The sequence below is a fragment of the Perna viridis genome, chromosome 15 (genome assembly GCF_037379345.1).
Source record: "Perna viridis isolate PV_CMFRI_1.1 ecotype Kerala chromosome 15, ASM3737934v1, whole genome shotgun sequence".
In the NCBI taxonomy this organism is placed as follows: Eukaryota; Metazoa; Mollusca; class Bivalvia; order Mytilida; family Mytilidae; genus Perna; species Perna viridis.
In genome coordinates this window covers 5,220,141-5,243,842 of record NC_142459.1, presented here as the reverse complement: position 1 = coordinate 5,243,842, position 23,702 = coordinate 5,220,141, and the positions used below count along the sequence as shown (strand labels likewise).

The 23,702-nt window shown below is 32.5% G+C and overlaps 1 protein-coding gene across 1 annotated transcript; it reads right to left on the bottom strand.

Annotated features, from left to right (window-relative positions):
- Window positions 1-10,375: 10,375 nt before the first annotated feature.
- On the bottom strand, window positions 10,376-17,606 carry LOC148596671 (uncharacterized). The gene is made up of 7 exons (XM_088563539.1): window positions 17,546-17,606; window positions 13,958-14,061; window positions 13,625-13,645; window positions 12,941-13,102; window positions 12,520-12,605; window positions 11,969-12,068; window positions 10,376-10,969 (listed from the first exon to the last, which is right to left on the bottom strand). Exons 2-7 carry the CDS (start codon window positions 14,028-14,030, stop codon window positions 10,770-10,772), a joined length of 642 nt encoding a protein of 213 aa, XP_088419665.1. The 5' UTR covers window positions 14,031-14,061; window positions 17,546-17,606; the 3' UTR covers window positions 10,376-10,769.
- Window positions 17,607-23,702: the final 6,096 nt, after the last annotated feature.

Sequence of the window (23,702 nt, the reverse complement as noted above, 5' to 3'; positions counted from 1 at the left end):
TGGAGTTATTCGTCGAACACTCTTTTACAGCTTTACCTTATATACATGTACCCAAACTCCGAGTTCACTGATAATAAGAGAATATTACATGGATTTCTGTAATTCAATAAAAAAAAACTTCATTGACATTGAATAATTTTATTTGATGTTGTAACATTTGACGAGTACAATTTCAGTTTAGAATAATATATGTAAACGTCTTCATGTTTGTTATAATTCAACATCATTTTTTTTACAAGTAATACTTCACTATTTAAATCAATTCTTCTTAAGACTTGGGCTAGAATTTACAGTAATTTGACTTTCCATTTTGTATCTGTTTTATACTTTAAATATTGCTTACAAAGCATCATGGTCACACAATTAGAACATTTAGTTTTCCAAACTATAGCAAATTTACGACTTTGTCTTGTCGATTTTAGCTTTTCACTGGCTGATACTACTTAAATTTACCAGTTGTAAAATTCATTTTGAGTGACTAAGCCTTAACGTTATAAGAAGCTCATTTTACATTTTGTAAAAATGAACATATTTTTCATACGTTTTGAGTTTATAATTCATTGATTATACTCATCACGGCGCAATAGTGATTTTGATGTGAGATGTTTGAAGTTGACGACAAAACATTTCAGTTAAAAATTCATGACGTGCACTTTTCTTTTTGAGTATGAAGCTAAATATAAAAAAAGAAAGTATTCTTTTCATATCATTTACAGAATATGCCAATATTATGATTCATGATTTTGTGATCTCATGTTGACAGTTCATACAACAAATTCAGCACGATTCCGTCTCAGTTTTATACTCATTTTTAGTCATCATTTACCGGTCGAACTTGGCAGTGTTGAATTGAAACATATCATCGGTATGCATTAACCTTACATATACATGAAATAGGACCACAATATAAATATTAGATTTCACGTTTAATAAACTATTGTAGCGATGTAAAAAAACGTCACTTTATCAACACCCGACAAACTGGCTGGCGGTCTCATTGGGGGAAGGGAAAACAATAAACATTTTGTTTAACGGAAGTTATTCAAAAGTTTCCAAGTACTTACCGCGGCTCAAATGAATTGAATATTCAAATTTGAAGTCTACTGCTATTCATTGCACAGATTTAACAGAGAAAACCAGTCTGTCGGATGACAAATTTATAGAAAGTTACTCCCCTTTGTTTAAAATCTTAAATAACGAAGCCAAAGTTGAAAATATAATAACAAAGACCAGACATGGTAACAGACATACACAACAAGGAACATAAAGTAACTAAAATCATACATACAAAGTAACAAAACCAAATGAGCAACTCGGACTCCACTAAAAGCATGGACCATGTGCACCGATAGGGTAAGCGTCCTAAAAGCATGGACCATGTGCACCGGTAGGGTAAGCGTCCTAAAAGCATGGACCGAATTATACAAAACATATCAAACATAATTAAAAAAATATAAAAAAAAAATAATCAAAATAATGATAAAAGTTCATTTACCAATAATTAGAAATGCACAACATTGGTAGAAAATATATATGTGATGATAGAATTACTAAGGAAATATTTCTACAGGCATTCACTTGCAATATTGTCATAATTGAATTTATATTTTAAAAAAAAGGTGTACTTGAAGCATTGAATTAGAAAAGCATATGTCAACATTTTTTATTTATTAAAAGAAAACGAAAAATGGAGATCGACACTGGCGGTCGTGTTTTGTCTTCAGATGAAATTGTGCCCAATTGTTCCAATACATAAAATTCTGTGCAGATAGAGCAGTGTATTTTGAAAGATGGTTTGTTAAACGAGTCCTATAATGCATTTTCACCCAAGAAATGAGACATTGTAAGAACTTTGACAGGGATAGGGCCCCCCGTTCTCAAAATGTAAATACTGGCTATGAATCAAATGGGTTTGCTTCTTCCCAACCGGCTTAGCAAGATTGTGATCTTATTCCCCAACAAGATTTCATCGCAAAACTTGATGATGAACTTGCGGAACTTCCTAAATAGTTGTATATTACAAACATGTTGATATGTCAAAAAGTTCGGAAAGTTTATGGTAAAGGAATACACTAGCTGATCGGGCGAAACTGATCCACGGATGTCCTACGAGTAAATCGTTAAAAAGGACATCTACCCACAACCGTTCTGCAGTGGTTGCTTATGGACATAACTGTTATATTTTTACATGTTTCTAAATGGTGATAACACCCAAATTGAGGATGTGTCCTAAAAAAAAACACAAAAAAACAAGGCGACTTCAGATCAGACCGAAACCCAAACAATTACATAATTGGCAAGTACGCTAGTTTCTATTCATATGATATTAGAGACAATTACAGCTCCCGAGAAAGCAGTACATAATTATGCGAAAATTAATAATGGTCTTAAAGCTGAAAATAAAATCTTAATAGTCAAATATACCACTCTTAAATCAGAGTATGCTTCAAATGATATTGATTGTGAACGCAAAGCGGTTCAGTATAACTCTAGACTAACATTTTCAGCATAACACACTAAAGCATTAGACGATGTTGGTCTTAATGCATGAACTGAGAATTTCAAATGCTTCAATTGAGTTAGACAGACAGAATAAAATTCAATCTGGTATTCAAAAGTCCCTTAATGACCTCAAATTACTTGTTAGAACGTCACATGCCCTACCTAAAGGCTACACCTATTAAACAAGTGAGCGAACAATTAAATAATTTAAATTGATCAACCCAACATCAAAATTTTACCCATCAAATGCGATACCTATATTAGGTGATGAAACCAACAATGACAAATCGAGCAGAAAATCAATACCACTGGTACATGCAGGGGATGATGATGACGATCTTCCGAAAACTCTCTCAGTAAAATCAACAAAATACCAGTCCGCATAGATGGTGTAAGAAAGAGTCTGCCCCAGTTAATAACGATGTGTTTGTAGCAGTTAAACCTAGAAAAGCGATCGTCTAGGTTTTACTTATACGGTATAAACGTGAAATCGACACGTAGTGGTATACTGCACTTTCTAGAACAGAATGGTGTGAAAGTGTTCTATTTACAACTTTTCACTGACAGGTATAACGCAAATCGAGTATCAGCAAAACTTAACATCGGAGAAAAGTAGGATCAAATTATCAATGTAGACAATTTAGGGCCACAGGGCGTGAAATGTAGGAAATGGCTTAGTAACTGCGAATGGTATCGGAAGTGGAATAAACCTCAACAGAACGATTAAAATATTTTTAAAATGTGTTAAGTAGCTGTCTTTGTAAGAATCATGCAAAATCTGAAAAAAATGTAATACATCCCCAAAAAGGCTACATATTTTTATTTTTGTAATTAAGTTGTTTTATGGCTGTATATTATGAAATGTGTACTTATTCATTCCGATCTGCTCTGAGGACATAATCAACATTGAAAATCCAGTAGATTCTATTGTATTTGAGTGACATATACCGAATTATCTCCCTTAATTTTGAAATCTACAGTGCATTCTATATACTTTTTATCTCCTATGAGCACGGGTTATATGAAAAACCAAATATTAATTTCTATTTACTAAAGCATTTTAAACAAAATATAAAAAAATAAAAATATGTAGGCTTTCCACAAATGTATCACATTTTGCATGATTCTTAGCTTGAGTGCTACTTAATATCACAGACAATTAATACTTGCATAAAGTTATGTTTATTAGTTATTTACAACTTTTTTGGCTCTATAATGTCTCTAATGAATTTGAACTTTACATATTCGAGGCATAATGTCCTTTACGGTTTGCCTGTTAAATTTACATGAACAAATGTTGTGATACAGCGATAACTACAGAACATAAATTAAAACCACATATGATATCTTGTATGGGTCGCATTGATAGGGGCTATCTCTGTGCATCTAAAACAAATGAGCTAAATACTGACTATAAATGTACGCATGGTAAAGGTGATGTCTCAGTATTATATAAAAATTCACTGCAATTGTCCGTAAGGGAAATTACTGACACGAATTCTGACAGAGTTATAGGTAAAGAATTAGTAAATACTAAGCATGGGTGTATATTTACCTGTAGACAATTCTATTGAAAAATATAAACAACAGTTGATTGATGATTTGTATACATATTAAAGCAGCTATGGGAGCTTAATCATAGGAGCTGATTTTAATGCTTCTTTTGTACACAAAAACTTTGAGCCTACAAATACTATAAAATCAAAGGAGTTAACATCGTTTGTATATAGACACTCTCTACAACACATGTTTCCGATATGTATTTAGATAAGTTGATAGTGTCAAGTTTTTCATTTACACTTAAACAAACTTGATTATATTTTCATGAGTAACGAGCTTATCAAACAAGTCTCTGACAAAATTAACAATTTGTTGTTAATATCGTCAAAAACTGATGAGCAAACCTTTTATGAGGAGTTCACATTTACTTTAATAAAAACTGCTAATTCCACTATCCCAACTAACTCTTTTAATCCACGCACGAAACCATATCGGACTAACGGCGTCAAAGTTGATCAAATTTAAGAACGTGAAAAGCGCAAAATATGGGAGGAAAACGGTAGACCAAGAGGAATTCAACATAAGACATACGCAGACTAAAAAAGAGCCAAACATGGATTCAGAAACATCCAGGCAATAAAAAAAATGAATGATACATACAAAAGACGTATGACGACATAAATGCTGAGGCAGAATGTGAAGGTCCCATGTCTCTACAACTTCTCAAAATGTAAATGTTAAAATCTTTCGTATGATATATCAAGGGATATAACTCCCGTATGATTGATAACAAAATACAAATTCATGTTCACTAATTAGGTCGTCTGCTGACGTAAATGAAACCGTTTCCAGATTGATTCTATCTATTGTGGTTTTAAAGATATGAAGGAATGATAATGATATCCTGAACAATGGGTTGGGGGAATATGTTGACAAGACGCTGTTCAACGGGAGATAACTTTTCTACAATGAAAGACAAAATTCATCATTGGGTTATCCTTTAAAAGTTTTAAATAAGGTCTATCGATGGCTCAAATCTTGTAACGATATCTTGAAAGATAACGAAACAGGGCCGTGTCAAAGTAATTGTTGTAAGAGAAAAAACTAGCACTCTGTGACCTTTGACCTTGGGTGCAAATGAAAGGTCACAGGGACCAAAGTTCATTGAAGGGATCTTTTGGGAAGACCTCTAATGACACGAACTCAACTCAACTTATACGAAACTTAAACTGTAATAATTACCTACCTGGCGGGCCGCTTTGGAAGAAGAAATAAGAAGCGTAATTAAGGATCTTAAGAGAACAATAGCTTGTGGCAGTGACAAAATACAGAACGAACATATCATTGATGATGGTCAGAAGACCGTGAAACGCTTAATGGTTTTATTCAACTTGATTATCAATAAACATGTCATTCTGAGTGACTGGCAGAAAAGTCTAATTGTGCCAATATTTAAAGGGGGTAACAAAGATAAATCAAGTCCTGATTACTACCGATGCTTGATATCTGTGGTGATTATGCGGGTATGCAGGTAAATGGCGGTTTACATTCAATGGCAAGAAGTCATGTGTTATGCAGTTTGCGCAAACTAATAATAAGACAAACTTCATATGGAAAATTAGTGATCAAGTCATCCTCAGAGACTACCTATAACTACCCGTTTGGATATATGTAAAAGTATAGTGGGACGGGGTACATTAATATGTGAATATATTTCAGACAGGTCTACAGAAATTGGTCAAACAAGTTAATGTAAAACGAAATTTAAATATGCACTTCAAAAAGAATCATTCACAAAATCTAGATCTGGTACGCTGAATTATCATTCAAAAAATACAATGGACAACCGTTTACCTTTCTCTTCTCGCCTCTTTCAGCTATCTTCTGCTTTTTTCCAATGATTTTACGAACGTAAGAAAAATATAAAAATATTGCTTTACTCATAATACCACCATACAAAAGCTTTAGTATTTTTCTTATTTGAATTGTTTCAGGTGTCAGGTCAACAGTACATATCACTTTAGCACAGGGGACGATTTTGATTTTGAGGCCACTATTTCTTAGTTTTCTGCTGCGCTTGCATGATACTTGATAAGAAATAATTGATATAGCCCTAATGTCAATGTTGGTCAATAATGAGTCTTCTTGTCGTTATTTGACTTTTTACTTTATTGTTATAATTGTTCTGTTATCTTAGATTTTTTTACTTTGTTAACAGGGCCTTTCAGAGCTCTTACTTGCTTGCACTGTTGGTGGTCTTTATCAGTATCTACTATTTTAATAGGGATTATAGGATAGTGCTCATGTCTGTTCGACTTTCTATACTGTTTACAAATGTGTGCGGAATATTGCAATACGTTTATGCTTGGTATGAAACAGATAATAATAACAAATAAAAGTGTATACACGACGTGAATTAGATTTAAGTTTCATCAAGTACCATTTATTGATATTAAATAGAACAATCGAGCCAAGATTTTATATAAACAACGATGTTTTCAATCTCGGCTCGATTGTTCTTTTTAATATCAATGAAAGATTCTTTATTAAATCTAAGATTTATATGTTTATAAAATAAATTACAACAGTGAAAAAGCGCGAAAAATGGGATATACTTTAAATGTATATAAAAAAAAAATTACAAGCGTCATTTTCAAAAACATGCCCATGTCTCCTCCAATTGCACCACCACAAAAACAACAAAAAGCAAAACAAAACAACAAAATAAAATGAATTGATTGATTTTTGGGGTTTAACGTCCGAGCAGCAATATTTCAGCTATATTCAGACGACATAAAATGAAAGTCATAAAATGAAAGTCATGTCTCCCGTGATAAAGAAATCTCCAGAGGGACCATTTTATTTTCTTATAACAAAGCAATTTCGTATCCATAGAAATTGTACAGGATTATTAATACAATGTACAAACCGATGGTAATATCACTAAAGCTGACTGGTAATATCCTGACAAAACACTTGAACTATATAACTTATTGTGACATATTAACACATTCAAATGAAGTTCACTTGGAAACCAGTCTATAGTTTTAGCATTCCTAGGGTCGCTTATGATATTGACCAGGGAACCAGATTATAAATCTTCTATACTCGCTGAGTACTAAACCAAAGTTGGGCATAATCAACTATCAGGTGGTTTAGCTAATGTCCTTAAGTATTTCGTTATTGTTTTGACTTCCTGATAACCTATTTAACAAAACGTGTTTACTTTAATTCGGAAAATATAGTATCTTAAGGACGTAATCAAAAGACCTTGTACGAAGTGACAAAGAATCTCATCGTTAGAAATGAAGGAGTCGTCTTTCCAACTTCTTCCTCTGTAGATGATCTAGCTCAAGATTTCAGTGCATTCTTCATCAATAAAATCGATGATATTAGAACTAAAATAAGTTGAAAGGCAAATACACAATCAAATACAGTTACTACAGATGAATTTCGAAACACCCAAATAGGTGAACTCAGTGAATTAATTTTGGCCACATAGTATGAAATATGAAGTGATAAAAAACTTACTTAAATTCTCAAAGTAAATATTGTAAAATTGATGCACTACCAACATGGCTGCTGAAAGAATGTCTTAAAGTGCTACCATCGCTTACATATATTATAAATGAATCTTAAATTTCAAGAAAGAATAAGTACCAAAATCATTTAAAGGTTTCCTTATCAGACCACTGATTAAAAAAGCCCGGTTTAAATGCAAATGTTTAAAACAAATATAAACCAGTCTTAAATTTGACGTATATGAGAAAAATGCTTGAAAAGGTAGCAGATTCTGGCTTTGAAAGCTTCTTATCGTTTAACAAACTCCAGTCCGCATACCGAAAATTTCATTCAACCAAAACTGCCTTAATGAAAGTCCAAAATAATATACATTGTAATGGATAAAAACATATCTTATTGATCGTTATCAAACTGTTCCCATAGATGGTAAACTATCACAACCAGTTCATATAAAGTATAGGGGTCCACTAGGATCTTTTCTTGGACCCACAATCACAATGTACACTACAATTTGGGACAATATTGGAGAATCATGGTTTGAACTATTATTTCCATATCTTTACCTATCTTCTCAAAAGGATGCTCTGCATCGTACTGAACACCTTCTCGTCGACATTGTTTTGTGGATGATCAGTAATATGTGGAAAAATTAATAATAAAACTGAGTTCCTCATATTTACATCACAAAGAAATATTGTTAACATATTGTATCTGGTATGAAATTGCCAAAGACTAACATATTGAAGCAATAGAACAGATCCCTAACCTCTAGACGGTAACGTTTAGCTCAGTTACTGAGAAATGTCATATGCACCAGATGCCGGTATATAACCGCACATAAAAGGGAAATTTATAATAAAATTCAAATCGTCTCAGATGTCATATATTTTTGCAACTTCCTCTTAAAACATTCATATGGTTAAATATAACTTATTTAACCACGTCAAAATATGTTTTTGTATATAAAATGTTAACAGATATTTACATATGCGGTGGTTTCCGGGTTACCATGTGTTATACGGACTATTGCCAAGAGTTTATCAGCTCGGTAATGTTATTGTTAAAACAATATATGTTGTGAAGTGGATCGAATTAAACGTAAATAAGAATAATAATGAATAAATGAACGTTTGGAAGTTTAAAAGGAACAACATACACATTAGATATAAATAAAACGTTACAAAATTAAGGTGAGCGTTCAAGTGCTTTTCAACGCACGATAGGTGAACGCTCATAGCGTGCGTTTAAACACACGATAGAGGAACGATCACAAATTATAATATTAACAAATAACGATGAAAGAAAAAAAAAGATAGAAAACCGATTCAATGAAGAGTTATAAAGGGAACCAAGGTTATTGCGGTAATCAAAAGAATGTAATCCAAGAACAAAGACCAGACATGGAAAACAGACAACAACGAACATAAAGTAACTAAAATCATAAATGCAAAATAACAAAAGCAAATGAGCGACTTGGACTCCACTGAAAACTGGGAGCATGGACCAGGTGCACCGGTAGGGTAAACGTCCTTTAGAAACACCCGTCGAGTTGCTCATAAAAAAGTCCGGGGTACACAAACGAGGAAAGTAAAACTACCACCCGTTGAATAAATCAGTTTTCATGGTGCAGATGGATACACCATAACGATCCACGAGTTCATGATGACGATCACAAAACTTGTGAAGTGATGACTTCAATCTTATAGCAACATAACCCTGAAGATTTATAAACTAATAACAGCAAAAAATATGAAAATAACAGCTAGTTGAAGCAAGGAAATAATCAAAGTACAAAAAATAACCGAAGGCTCCTAGCGTGCGTTTAAACAAACGCTTATATCATGCGTTTATTGTGCGTTTAAACGAATGCAAAACGATCTGTTTCTGCATGAAAAACGATGCACGAACGCTAAAAAAAAGAAACGTGAACATTTCAAGGAGTGTATATATTGAAAGAGGAAGGTTTGAGATCTCATATAGAATTTAGGAGTTTTAAAACAGGCTAGGTTATTATTTAGCCATACTGTCTCATCCGTGACATAATTTAATTTGAAATGTTTTATCAAAAGAAATCTTACTGACCCAGCTCTGAAGTAGGCAACTGAATTGATTAAGAGTAATCAAAGGAACCAAGGTTATAGCGGTAATCAAAAGAATGTAATCCAAGGACAAAGACCAGACATGGAAAACAGACATACACAACAAAGAACATAAAGTAACTAAAATTATACATACAAAGTAACAAAAGTAAATGAGCAACTCGGACTCCACTAAAAACTGGGAGCATGGACCAGGTGCACCGGTAGGGTAAGCGTCCTCTGCTTTTCTAGAAACACCCGCCGCGTTGCTCATCAAAAGTCAAGCCCGGGTAGACATATCAAAGTGCTTCTATTTTGCTGAGTATACAAAGGAACTTCGAATGACAAAAGAAAAATATATATCTTGAATTACAAAATAAATTAAAAAATGAAAAACCATCAGCATCAGAGTTACTGCGAGAGAAAAGAAGAAGTCTTTTTAAAATATCCTGCCCTTCGGTAGTTATGTCACCACTCCTATTTGATCAATAAAATCAGTTGAAATGATGACCGCAGATTTTGAACCGGCAATCTTAACCGATGACAAACCCACTTTCAAAATAAATACAGGGAAGCCATTGGTGCCGTTTAGACAATATTTATCTAATGTGTTCTGGGATACTTTTTTTGTGCACACAAACTTAGATTTTGTTTTTATATTGTCTTTAATATATGAATTAAGTTATAGACTTTGTAATGTTCTCCTTAGAATAACACGTGAATAAACTTTTTGACAAATTCAGAGGTATGAATATGTTGTTTATTCAAATTAATTGTTTTGGCAATAATGACAATCAGTTTGATATGATATTTAGAGGGAATAACACCGGTGTTTGTATAGTGTTTAAATAGTGTGGTGTAGTATTTCTACATGCTGAAAGGACCCATGATTGCCCCATTAGAGATTCGCTCCAAGTACTATAGTTTTTGTTATAATTGTTTTGTTTTGTTTTGTTTTGTTTTGTGCGTGTGTGTGTTTGTATTTTATTTATTTTTTTTTGTGGGGGAGGGCATTTTATTATTACTGACTAATGTATTTCTTACGTATTTAAACGACTCCTATCTTAATCGATATTATGGTAAAGTTTATGAAGTATCATTTATTGATATTGAATGAAGCCATCGATTCAGTATTGAGTGCACTGGTTTTTTGTTGGGTTGGTGTTTTTATGCCTTTAATTCACACAGTCCTCTTAACTGAAAGTCGTTGTTGTCACACTCGTCTACTCCAAGCCACTCATATATGTATTGCATTGCTCCACACATGTCTGTAACTGTGTCCTTGACGTCAGTGTCTTCAAAATCAAAGTCTTCACCTGTGACCCACTGGTATGTACCATTAACCTTGTTTAGTCCGATCCACACAGCTGAAATCATGCAAATATGACAAAATATTACAGCTCTTGAATTGTGGTTTATACCACCCTACTTGTCCCTTTGTACATTGTCTTTATGTCAATTTTCCATACGAAATTTTATTTCGTGTACTAATATTATCATTCTGTAATATCCGTTATTTTTCCCATATGTCCCCGCATCAAATACCTTTCCTATCGCATTTCCCATTCGCAGTTATTTATCAATATTCCATTTCCATCATATTTGATGCAATTGGACATGGATGTAGTATGGAAAGACCAGTGTCCTTTCTTGGTTGGGTCGGTGAACCACATACTTGGTTAGGTTATATGTTTTCAGTATTTCAGTATTCTTTTAATTATTATGTCATGTTCTGTACAAATGCGTTACTTTAATATCTTTTATGTTTTTGTTGTTTTGTCAGGTCTTGTTCATTGTTCTAAAACTCACTGAAAGTATTCTTTTTTTTTTAATTTCACCACTTTTTTTTCAATTTCAATAAGCCTAAAATATTTTAAGCAAATGATGTACAACTCATTTGTAGAAAATGTGGAACTTCTTATCAAAGGTTACTAATAGGACAAATAATTGGAAAGAGTGAATAATCAAAGTATTATCACGAGTACCGAAGAATGCCCAGATTTAACGAGTGTGCTGAATTTGTTCCGCGCAGGAGTGAAATATTGATGCGTTCTTGGCACAGTTGATCATATTTTTGTCATTCACGATAATCAATTAAGTATCCTTTTTGTAGATTTTCTTTCTTATTCGTTGACTTTTTCAAAATATATTTTAAATTTTTTGAACGGCGGATTGATATTCTTGTTGTGTCATTTGGCGGGAGAAAGTGAAAGAGTGAAATTATACTGTGAATTATCGAAATTTTGTACATTAGGAACATTCGGTAAGTTACCGTTATTTATACAAAATATTTTATTCTACGGACATCAGTTTATCTTTGACTGTATATAGGAAGTTCCAAGGAGACCGAGACAGTGCACACTTACCCCATATTAGCATTTGTTTATTGCTTCTTGAACTACCAATTTTTTTTTCTGCAGTTGATGTCATGGCTGCAAGATGTCCCCCTACTTGAGAACAAGCCTCCTAAAATCATTTGATGATGAAGTAATTATTTAATGCTTTGAGTGAATTATTTTTGAATTTCGTCATTTGAATATTTCAAAATTGATCAAAATATGTGATGCATTATGTTTTGCAAAGCGCAATATGATATTGAAACATGTAATCCAGTTAGTTATCACTGTTAAAGAGCAAACAAAATTACATAACTTTTTTTTTCTCGCTTAAAGTGTGCTGAGGTTATTTTTACAAAAAAAACAAACAAACAAACAAACAAAAACAAAAAAACAAAAACAAATAAACAAACAAATCAAAACAAAAAACAAAAACAAAAAACCATAGTATTGCAAAATTAATGAAAATAAAAAATCCTTGAATTATCGGTTATACGGCATACAAACGGTTCAATCCCTCCACCCTAATTAAACACACAGTCTAAAATGAATGATTTGGTTTATCGGAAATTCTAACGTACACTTGCACACTGATATGTCATGTCAGTTCCAGTGATATAATAGACCGATCCGTTCGTTGTTGTTATCGTGATGTTATTAGGGTCATCTAAAACGAAAATACAATCAAAACTGATGCTTATATATCAGCATTAATATATCAACGAGGGATTGATTGTTTAACTACAAAAATGTTTTCAACGAAACAAATCACAGAGGTAGATTTCGAGATGAAGGCAAACACAAAGTCGGCAAGATAGAATGTTACACTTTAAAAGCAACGGTCTGAACTCGAAGAGTGAAAAAAAATGACCAAGAAAACTGATGGTACTCTTATCCTAACACAATGAGTGTATTACATTGTTTTCCTAATTTTTGTCATTTATTAGTCATACGCGTTTTATTTTGCAAGGTATCTATATTTATATCCATATATTTACTTACGAAAATCTGCATTACCAAAACATAGAGATGCGGTTGAATTCGAAGTCTCTTTTGGAGTTGTCGTAACCGTAGATATTGAGACAGAACTAGAAGCCTCTTTTGGAGTTGTCGTAAGAGTAGAGGTTGAAGCAGAACTAGAAGCCTGGTTTGGAGTTCTAGTAACTGTAACAGTAGAGTGTGATGCAAAACTAAACACCGCGTTTGGAGTTGTCGTAACAATCGATTTTGATGTAGAACTGAGAGTCTCGTTTGGTCTTGTAGTAATAATAAGATCTACACTATTGTAAGTGACAGAATTACGTTTCGTAAATTAAAAATTCATAGAGAACATATCTAATTATAACTAAAGAAATACTGTAGTATATGACCCAAGTCTGAAACGAAATACAGTTCATCGTGTACAAAACACAATTAAGGTTTAGTCTATGCATTCAGTGTGGTGTCATCAAAATCTTTTTTACAATGTGGAACATTAATTAATAACCGAATCATGAAAACTCCGTCAATAAACTGCAGGAGATTTTGTTTTCCGTTTGTTTTTTTTTTGTTTTGTTTTGTTTTTTGCCTGTTTTGTTTTTGTTTTATTTTTACATTATTGAGACAATGAAACAAGTTTTATACAAAGTATATAATGAATCGGCATTTGAGATTATGAAACAGAAGAACATGTAGGATATAATTTACCTTCTTCTTTACACTTTCTAGCTGTAAAAAAAAAATAATATATTTTTTTTGTAAATATAAATGTTTAAAATCACAAATATTAGATCCTGGAACGTCAAATCATAATTGTTACTACATGATTAGAAATAGATTATAAAATTTTATAATGTTTTAACAAATCCGATCCAGCGAAAGATATTGCCCCCTCACTCAACTGTAATAAACTACCCAGACAGGCGAGAGTATCAGCTATATTAAAATTTGGAACAATGTTTACATCACAATAAAAATGAAGTTTATCTTCAAGTTTCTACAACGTTTCATTTAGAAACGGTAAGGAAATATTTATATAACCTTTTAGATATCTTGTCTCCATAACTTCAAAAATCGTCAGAATCAAAACGATATACTTGAGATACATAACCATCGTGCCAAGATTGCTACAGATACTGTTAAACCTGAAAAATGCTAATAATTAAACACAAGAAGTGATATTTAACGTTGATACCATGCCGTACTTATAGGGTAAAACCGTGGTATACTAGGAGAAGGAGATAGTGTATGGGGAAGGGGATTGTGAATTTAGGTGATGGGAAAATTAGTTTTATAGTATCTAGTGATGTGCTACATGTACTTAAGGAGGTAGGCCTAGGGTAAGGGACACAATCCTAACCATAGACCTTAAGGAGGTAGGCCTAGGGTTAGGGACACAATCCTAACCATAGACCTTAAGGAGGTAGGCCTAGGGTAAGGGACACAATCCTAACCATAGACCTGACCCTAAATCTAATGTTTAGGTCTAACAATTTTCTTGTTACTAGACCAAAACTCTAACCATAACCCTAGCTCTAATTCAATTGACCCTGACGCCAACTCTCTAGCTCTATTCCGAACACTAACCATAGGCAAAAACCTGAACCGAAACAAATTCCTACACCTTACTCTAATTCCTTACCTATAGATGCAGTACATACATCCTTTTACGGAGACTTAGCAACACAAATATAAGTCTAATGACTTTTTGGAGAGCATGTTGTAGCCATTTGATATATAAAAAAGACACTTCACTCGGTATATTTAAGTTTATCGACTTGGAAAACAATATTCACAACATACATGTTACATATGGTTTCTTGCGGTTATGTATTATCTTAGTTACTTTATGTTCGTTGTTGTGATTGTAGCAACATACCCCTGTTCCAGAAGCCAAAATGTAAGAAGTCTAGCACGATACAAAAATTCTGCGTAGTGACGGTAAGCTCCAGCAAAACGTAAGAGTTGTGATATGAAAACTCCATACTCCATGTTGCCACAGATGAAAGGAAAATTGACAATATTGAATGAAAAGTCATCCCGTTTGTCGTAAAGTTTTGTCAATAGTTTTTCTTTACCATCGATCTCTAAGTGTAGGTCAGGATATGAGGCCGACTTCACAGTGTCTGTATTATCCTTTAACTCAAGTTCTTTTGGTTAGTGAAAAAATAGAAATAAAAAACACTGCACTGTATGATGACAATAATTGGTTTTCTGATCATTAGACAATTAAATTCCCAAAACCATAGTTTAAAATCTTACTTATTACTAAAAAGTACATTCCTGTCGCCTTTGGCGGAATAAACATTTTGTAAATCAAATATTTTTTTTTTATAAACACTTATCTATGATCAACAATTAAAAGTATTCCGATTAAGCTCATTACGTATATTATTTTTCTATTAGAGGAAAGGAAGCAACAATAAAAAATAAAGTTATTTCGTTATTTCGAAATATTCGTAGATACTGATTTTCGAAATTTTACGCTTCAAAAAGTTTCCGATTAGATGGTTTTAACCACTGTAAACGTACTAATTTTCACTATTTTTGCGGTTGATAGACAAACAAGAAAAATAGTACTCGCGAAACATAAAATAATGCTTTTCATTTTTTAAAACCCGAAAATTAATACCGCGAAAATGTTCACTTGACACAATCCGCGAAAATTAGCAACTGCGGAGATTAATACATTTACAGTTATTGAGCAAATCGTTGAGTGGTTGTTATGTTTGCCCATATGATAGGACTGAGAGTAATTGTAAAACAAAATGTTTTTCAAATGAACTTGTGAGATTGCAATACACAGTGAAATCTCTCTAAAGTAAACCCTTTTTTCGGACTGTAGATTCAGTCGATTAAGGCGGGTGATCGGTTCATCCAGGTTCAAAAGACTTCAAAACGTGCATAATTTACACCGATTTCCTGTTTGAAAATGATTTGGTTTTGAAAGGTTTCACAGTACTTACAAAATAAACAAGATTACAGTGTTATGTCCAAGAATAATGTACTTAAATTTATGTATAAATTGTAATGATATCAATGTGTTTAAACAAGAATCAATAATGTGTTTCACTCGTGAAATATTGTACAAAGTCATTTATGTTAAATATTTGATAAGTGCCTATCATACGTGCATTTTATTTTATGTCCTTTGCTTTACAAATGCTGTAAAGTACTTATTTTCTTGGGGTACAAATTCTTGTGTATTTCGTAGTTAACTCAAACAAGGAAATACAATTCCTGAAAAAAATACACATTTTCCGTTATTTTGACTGTTGGAAGTGACAAACCATGCATTTAAGAATCCACGAATTATAAAAACTTTCACAGTAGTTCATAAATAGTGTTTGGAAAATACGCGATGCAAACTAGGTATTACATTTATCAAATTTGAAATCAACTTCTAATGTATTGTTTTTATTTTCATATATAATCATCATTAAGAAGCAAACAATTTACTGGCTGAACTGAATCGAACACACACTGACTTTACTGAACAAAAATATTTTTCAGTGTAATTCAGTGATTCAGGGCAAACTTAGTTTGTTTTACTCAAGTCATGTTCAGTGTTTTCATGAAAGCGATTAATACGATCGTTCGGTAAACTATAGAATTACCAGAATAAACCGATCTAATTTTACAGAACATATTCGTTTTGTAGATTTAGTGTTTTTTTTCATCTAGTACCAGATTTTAATAACGTATTTAAACGAATTGAGTTTAGTATGTATTTCATACATATCCATTTGTTTATCGATCAAAAGTGTCTAAAATATCATTACTTAGTCATTTATTAACACTTTAATTTTATTTGAAAGGGCGACATTTATGTCACCAAATAGAGTCTTGATAGGCAATCTTTTACGATATATTGTATCGAAAATGTAAAGAATATGCGTTATTTCGAAAACTGCATGTATACAAAAATCAGTATGTACAATTTCCTTAAATTCATATAGAGAACACCTACATGACATTTTATCATTCTTCAATGAATAAAACTGGGTGTAACCTTTTCGTCTTAGCCATAACATTTGCCTAAATTCATATCCCCTTTATACATGTATCCTCATGATCACACCCCCAAAAAATAAAAATAATAATTCGGAAGTTCTTTGGGTTTAGAGTTCAAATTAATGTATCAATAACATTTAAACTTAAAAACGGAAGTGTTGAGAAGCAGCATTAATGTAAAACGATAACGGGGCTTCGGATGACCTCAAAGCAGAACTAGAAAGACTTTGTGAAAGCTATTAAAGAATACCATAAAAGCATGAAACAATTACTCATTGAGTTGATATCAAACAGAGCTATCATGGTAGGGAGGTGTATTTGCAAAACCGATCTAGCTCGAAGAAGAACAATTTAGACTGAGAAGTTTAATTTTAAAACAAACATTCTTATAGCTTTGGTTATCTTTGACTAAGAATTTTTTATTGCTCATCCAAACAAATATGTAGGCCCAACAAAGAATAAAATAAGAAAAGGTTGTTCTGCACCTAATATACAATAGGTAATAAGTCATTAAAAAATCAAATATAATATTAAAAAAAAACATTTATTTTATATGACGTTGTAACTTAGTTCAGGGTAGAAAAGCAAAAGAAAAAAAAATGAGTAAGCTCTTACCTGGTATAACCTGCTGAATTCGTGTTTTATTATGATACAAATATATGGATATACTGATAATGTTATCTTAAGATATTAAAATGAAAAAAAAAAGCAAACAGGAAATAGCGCTTGAAATAAAATGTATAACTTCCTGGTACATTTTATAGCATATTGCAATTTACATTCATTTTTCCCGTTCAGTACAATATTTAATTCTAAAAACAAGCCTACACAAAATGTTCAATATTTTTTTCTTTTCAAGTTTGGGTTGGGGTGTGGTGGTGTGGGTGGCCTGGGGTTATCCACTATTCTAAAATACTTTATTTAAATAAATGTCGAGCGATCTGTGTTGAGTGACATTTTTCGTACATTACAAATACAATGCAAAAACCATAACCAAATCACGAGATTTGGGTCCAAGCTATTAAGAACACCAAAAAATCGGTCAATTAGTATTTGCTGTTGCTTTCTTTGTGTTTGACAAATGCGAGTTTGTGTCAATATTATTATTATTATTATTATTATTATTATTATTATTTTAATCATTTAACAATATAATATAAGTTTCCTGTATAAAAGTTGAAGGTATTCATGCATACGCACATATTTTCTACTGTGAATACCCTTGCATTATATACATAGATGTATATTACACATGTGGTCAACTTTTATATAGTAAACTTATACTATATTGTTAAATGATTAAAATGAACAACAAGGACTCTGAGAGTAAAGCAACCAACATTTCGTTTTAAAAGCCTCTACCCTAACTACCTAAAGCCTCCACCCTAACATAAAGAACGAATGTGCAATCGAAGTCGTACGATACCTGAAAAGTCTCAAATACCTGTTTTGCACCCTATATGATATACAGTACATTCTTTTTTTCAAATAACAGGAAAGACACGTCGAATCAACATGTAACAGTTTATAAAGCACTAAAAAAACATACATAAACAACACGAAAAAAAAAAAAACATTATTGCATAGTTTTGTCGGTTAGCCATAGAAACAAACACTTCCCTCGAACTCCTTCACAATCTCAAGATCCACCACCAGTCAGCAATATTTTGCAACCATACGAAATACGATTGAAACAACTTTCATATCAAAAAGAAAAAATATTTAAAACATCTTTTTTAGTTAAAATAAATTGTTCGGCAAATATAAAGACATTTCATTACAAGCATCATACATTATCGATATGTCGAATCAACATGTAACAGTTTATATTTCATCACAAGCATCATACATTAATGATATGTGAATGATTGGTTCACAATTCATATTAAACGTTATTTATACAAAGTTAACAATGTCAATTTTTGTCAACATTTGTCAACATGTTTTAATACACATCTTGTTAAAATTTTATGTTAAGGATTATTATTAGTTTGACTTAAGTCACTTGAGTTTTTGCTGCAACGTTATGCCTTGTGTTTTCAATATTGTATAGAGTAAAAGGAAAATACAAGATTGATTAAAGAGGAGTAAACTGGATATACTGACAAAGCAATTACCGGACAATAAAGATACAACAACACCCAAGTACGTGGTCTAAGCATGGAAACAGGAAAAATCTACGTACTCAACAAAATATGATATGAACGGAGTATCAGCGACGTCCTGTATATGTAGAATGTAAGACCTGAGATATACTCACGGAATGAGTCGACACGGAAGACGTGCGAAGGTGTTGTCTTGCCTGTTAATGATTTTATATCTATTTATTTATTTAATAATAATTTGGAAAATAATGACTGTGTAGAAATGTCTTAAGCTTTCCTCGAATGAAAACTCACACATTCCTCTTGCTGAATGAGATTTCGAACAAAGCAACATGGCAGTACACCGTAAAAAAGACTAACGACTGGCAGTACACCGTAAAAAAAGACTAACCACCGTCCACGTGTGTTTTAACGCAGCAGTTTGAGGGGGCACACATTGAACTCTGCCATTCAAAAGTGTAGCATGATACCGAAGCATCAACAAAAAATTACAATTCTTTCATACATCGCATCAATTCCGAAGAACTTGAGATAAAGAATACTGCATACATTGTGAAATCAGCCTCATATCTTCACCTACACTTAGAGATCGATGGTAAAGGAAAAATTTCGACCAAACTTTACGACAAACGTGATGACTTTTCATTCAGAATTGTCAATTTTCCTTTCATTAGTGGCAATATTCCTTCAGCACCTGCGTATGGTGTGTTCATATCACAACTCATATGCTATGCAATAGCTTGCCGAAACAACGCAGACTATTTGTATCGCGCTAGACGTCTGGAACACGGAAATGTTTTACAATATTGAAGTCATCACTACAGAAGTTTTATGGTTCTCATCATGAATTTATGGGTCGTTACGGTGTATCCATCTGCGCCATGAAAACTGATTTGTTCAACGTGTCATAGATTTCCTTTCCTCTTTCGTTTACCCCGGACTTTTTATGAGCAACTTTGCGGGTGTTTCTAGAAAAGTAGAGGTCGTTTATCCTACCGGTGTACCTGGTCCATCTCCCAGTTTTTTTTAAGTGTAGTCCGAATTGCTCACTTGCGTTTGACACTTTGAATGTATGATTTTAGTTACTCTATGTTCTTTGTTGTGTATGTCTGCTTTCCATGTCTGGTCTTTGTCCCTGGACAAAAAAGACACAAAAAAAGACAAAGATAAGCATCTCTTGCTGAAAATTACAATGACAATTCATAAAACAATAAAACGATCCGACATTAACTATGCAATGAAGACAGCAAAACAAAACTACTTTTACATTTCAAATATATTATTGATTACAAATTGAAAGTCGATCAAAAACGCAATCCGGATAAACCTAATAAACAGCTTCTGTAAGACTGTGGGAACCGTATAATGTACGTGTTACCTATAAAATCATGTTTACAGTTTGTTCTTACAGTTAAAGGATTGACAATCCATTGAACGTGAAGCTTATTGAATTATAATCACAATAAACGACATACCCATTCTACATAATGTTACGCTCATTTATTTGTGGTAGTTTCTTTATTCAAATAACTGAAACCAGAATTTGACGTAAACAGCTTTTTTAAATATCAAAAGTGCGATGGATGGATATAAGTATGGCATTATCAAAGAAACTGTAGGAACCAAAATAAAAATCTTGTAAGAAAGAGTCGATACCATTGCAAGTAGGAACATCCCGACATAGATAATCAAAGTCGTCCCATTTGTAATTTCGAAATGAATGTCGTGATGAAAGACATACCCAAATTGTCTGAATTGTCCCTCTTTTTAAACTGCTGGTATCTAAGGGTGCGACATATTCCACACATTTTTGTGATAAAAGTAGTCAGTACATAAACGTGTGCATTAAAAGTTTTGTTTTTCCTGATATAAGTGAAATATGTACATCATTAACATAGCAGAAAACCCCATGCTTCCAATTTGTAAATGCATATCCCGATCTACTTCATTTATATAGGGATATATAACAAGTTAAATAGAGCTCACCTTCATGAACGTAAATTTCATTGGCTTCGTTGAATTGTAAATTATACACCTTATCTGTAAGATGCTTAACAAATGTTCAGTATGCAAGCAATGCCTTGTCCTGAAGAGAGATAGGCTGATGCTTACTTTTTAAGATAATCTTTCAGCCTATTAATTTCCTATTTCGTCTACCCCTGACTTGACTTTTTACGAGCAACTCGGCGGGTATTTCTAGAAAAGCAGAGGACGCTTATCCCACCGTTGCACCTGGTCCATGCTCCCAGAAGTCCGAGTTGCTCAATTGCTTTTGTTACTTTGTATGTATGATTTCAGTTACTTTACGTTCTTTGTTGTGTATGTCTGTTTTCCATGTTGTTGTTGGTCTCTGGATTACATTCTTTTGATTACCGCTATAACCTCGGTTCCCTCTATAACTCTTTAAATACATGTATCGAAGTCCAATATCCAAGTGTGGATCCAGATATTTGGTGAAGGTTATTTCCGGAAATGAATGATGCCAGACTATTGTTTGCTCACCTTTGCCAAAATGTGCACGGAATTAACAAATTTTTCCCGGCCTCCTCCCCTCGCCCTTCACTATTCAAAATCAGCCAATATAAATCTTCCCCAAAATAATTGCAAGTACTTATTCGCCAAAAGATAGAAATGCCTCTCCATGCTATGAATAACTTCATAGTTTTATAGCTGTGAATCATAGAACTTACTTTAAAACTTGAGTTACAATGAAAATAAAAGTAAATTACGTTATCTATATAAATGTTATTTATATTATTGCCCTTAGTCCAAATCTATAATTTTAAGGAAAACCATTTCATTACATCGCAAACTACATATGAATTGCACTAAATCCAAAGATTGACTGATTTGGGTTAAACAACCGAGCAGCAATATTTCTGCTATATCCATTTAATGAACATGGTATGGGTGATAAAATGAACAGAAAAAATATAATGAATTAAAAAATTGGGCGGGACACACGGATAATGGGTTTGATTTTACCAGAATTAAGGATAAAAGGTAACCACTCTATTGGTCAATGGCAAGGCCAATAGACTAGCTATATTGTCATAAGCCAGGCCCACGGGGGGGGGGGGGTATCTTAACAGGTAAAAGGGTGCGGCCCCAAAAATTGTTTTTACCCACCCCATTTTTATATTCTGAAAATGAAAAACTGGCACCCATTCATGTATATGTAATGCATTTATGTAACTCATTCATATATATGCATGGCATTTATCAGTATCTACATATTACATCAGGATACTGATCAGGACACATGACAATGATATAAACAAAACCGTGGCTGATGTAGAAATTCTGGTCACAATATGTATGCTAGTTTTTTTTCCTATTTGACCAACTAAACTTTTCTAATCAAGTACTAAACATGAAGACTTCAAGCACTTTTTTGTAATTTGATTTGTAGTTTGTTCTTGATTCATTTTTGTATTTGTTTGCTGCAGGTTTTCCGAGACAACAAAAACAAAGACATTTATGAAAATCAACCTATAGAATCAGACTGTGGGTATGAGAAATTTAACAACTATTTCTATTATCAGTGGCCGTAAAGTTGAAATTAAAGAGTTATCTCCCCTATAATGATTATTTAACTTATTTATTTTCAATCCTTGCAGTTAATAAAAAAAACAACAGTCAACTTTGAAAAAGGATGCATTTGTGATATGACATAAGTGAAAAATATTTGAAATTGTTTCACTTATAATTGATTTAAAAACAAATAGCATTTATAATTACCCATACATGTATTTACATATAGAAGAATACCTTCTTTAAAAAAACACTAAATGATACTCATTACACAAAGTTTGTGATATTTTATAGCTAGTTATATTTTAATCTTCGTAAGGTAATGATTAATGATTAACTTGATTAATGAAAGTGGAGATGCATCATCCACTTTGTAAGTATAAACCATGTCATGTCTCATCATGTAAATTGAAAAAGTTATCAATCGTCTGTAAATGGCATGATAAGGAAAATAACAAGATACATGCTACAAATTTCACTTTGCAAAATCAATATATATTTCAATTTTTTCAAGAAAGAAAAATATTTTTACCAAGCTATGTTATTTGATAATGTTGATAATACATTGAGTTATATTTTACAGGTCACAACAGAAAGAGATGACAAGGGATAATAGTTTATGCAGCAGGTTTGAAACATCATAATAATATATTCATAAAGAGTGGCATTGATATCTTACATGTTATTTAAATGTAAGGGTAGCATGGAAGATAACTCTAAAAGGAAAGAAAAGCTTATGTTGTAATTTTGTGATGGCACTTCACGGAACAAAAAAAGCTGAGTATAGTGTATAGATGAAAATATTAGAAATACTTTAAATATTTCATTTTTGGATTATTTTCTCTGGTGTCATTACTCTTCCACTGATACATAAAACAACGCTTAACCTGTGTTGCCAACTTCAATTTGACTTTTATTAAACACATATATATATACATATAAAATTATATCTTAAGGCCATTAAAATTCATTGTTTCTGGGTACTTTGTATTTCTAGTGATCATACTTATGTTAACATTGGTAACCAGAAAAGGAAAAAAGAAAGTGATCATGAGTATGTCTCTAACATTCATGATGTTGTTATGGAAGAAGAAATAGATGATTTTTTTGAATTTTTATTCCAGCATGAGGCG

What these genes read in the sequence shown, in the direction of transcription:
- LOC148596671 (XM_088563539.1), bottom strand. Translation starts at nt 14,030, where the DNA reads ATGGTTATGTATCTCAAGTATATCGTTTTGATTCTGACGATTTTTGAA. An exon ending in TAGAAAGTGTAAAGAAGAAG is followed by an intron (nt 13,103 to 13,624) that starts GTAAATTATATC and finishes CTACTGTTACAG; the next exon opens with TTACTAGAACTCCAAACCAG. An exon ending in TTTTGGTAATGCAGATTTTC is followed by an intron (nt 12,606 to 12,940) that starts GTAAGTAAATAT and finishes TTTTCGTTTTAG; the next exon opens with ATGACCCTAATAACATCACG.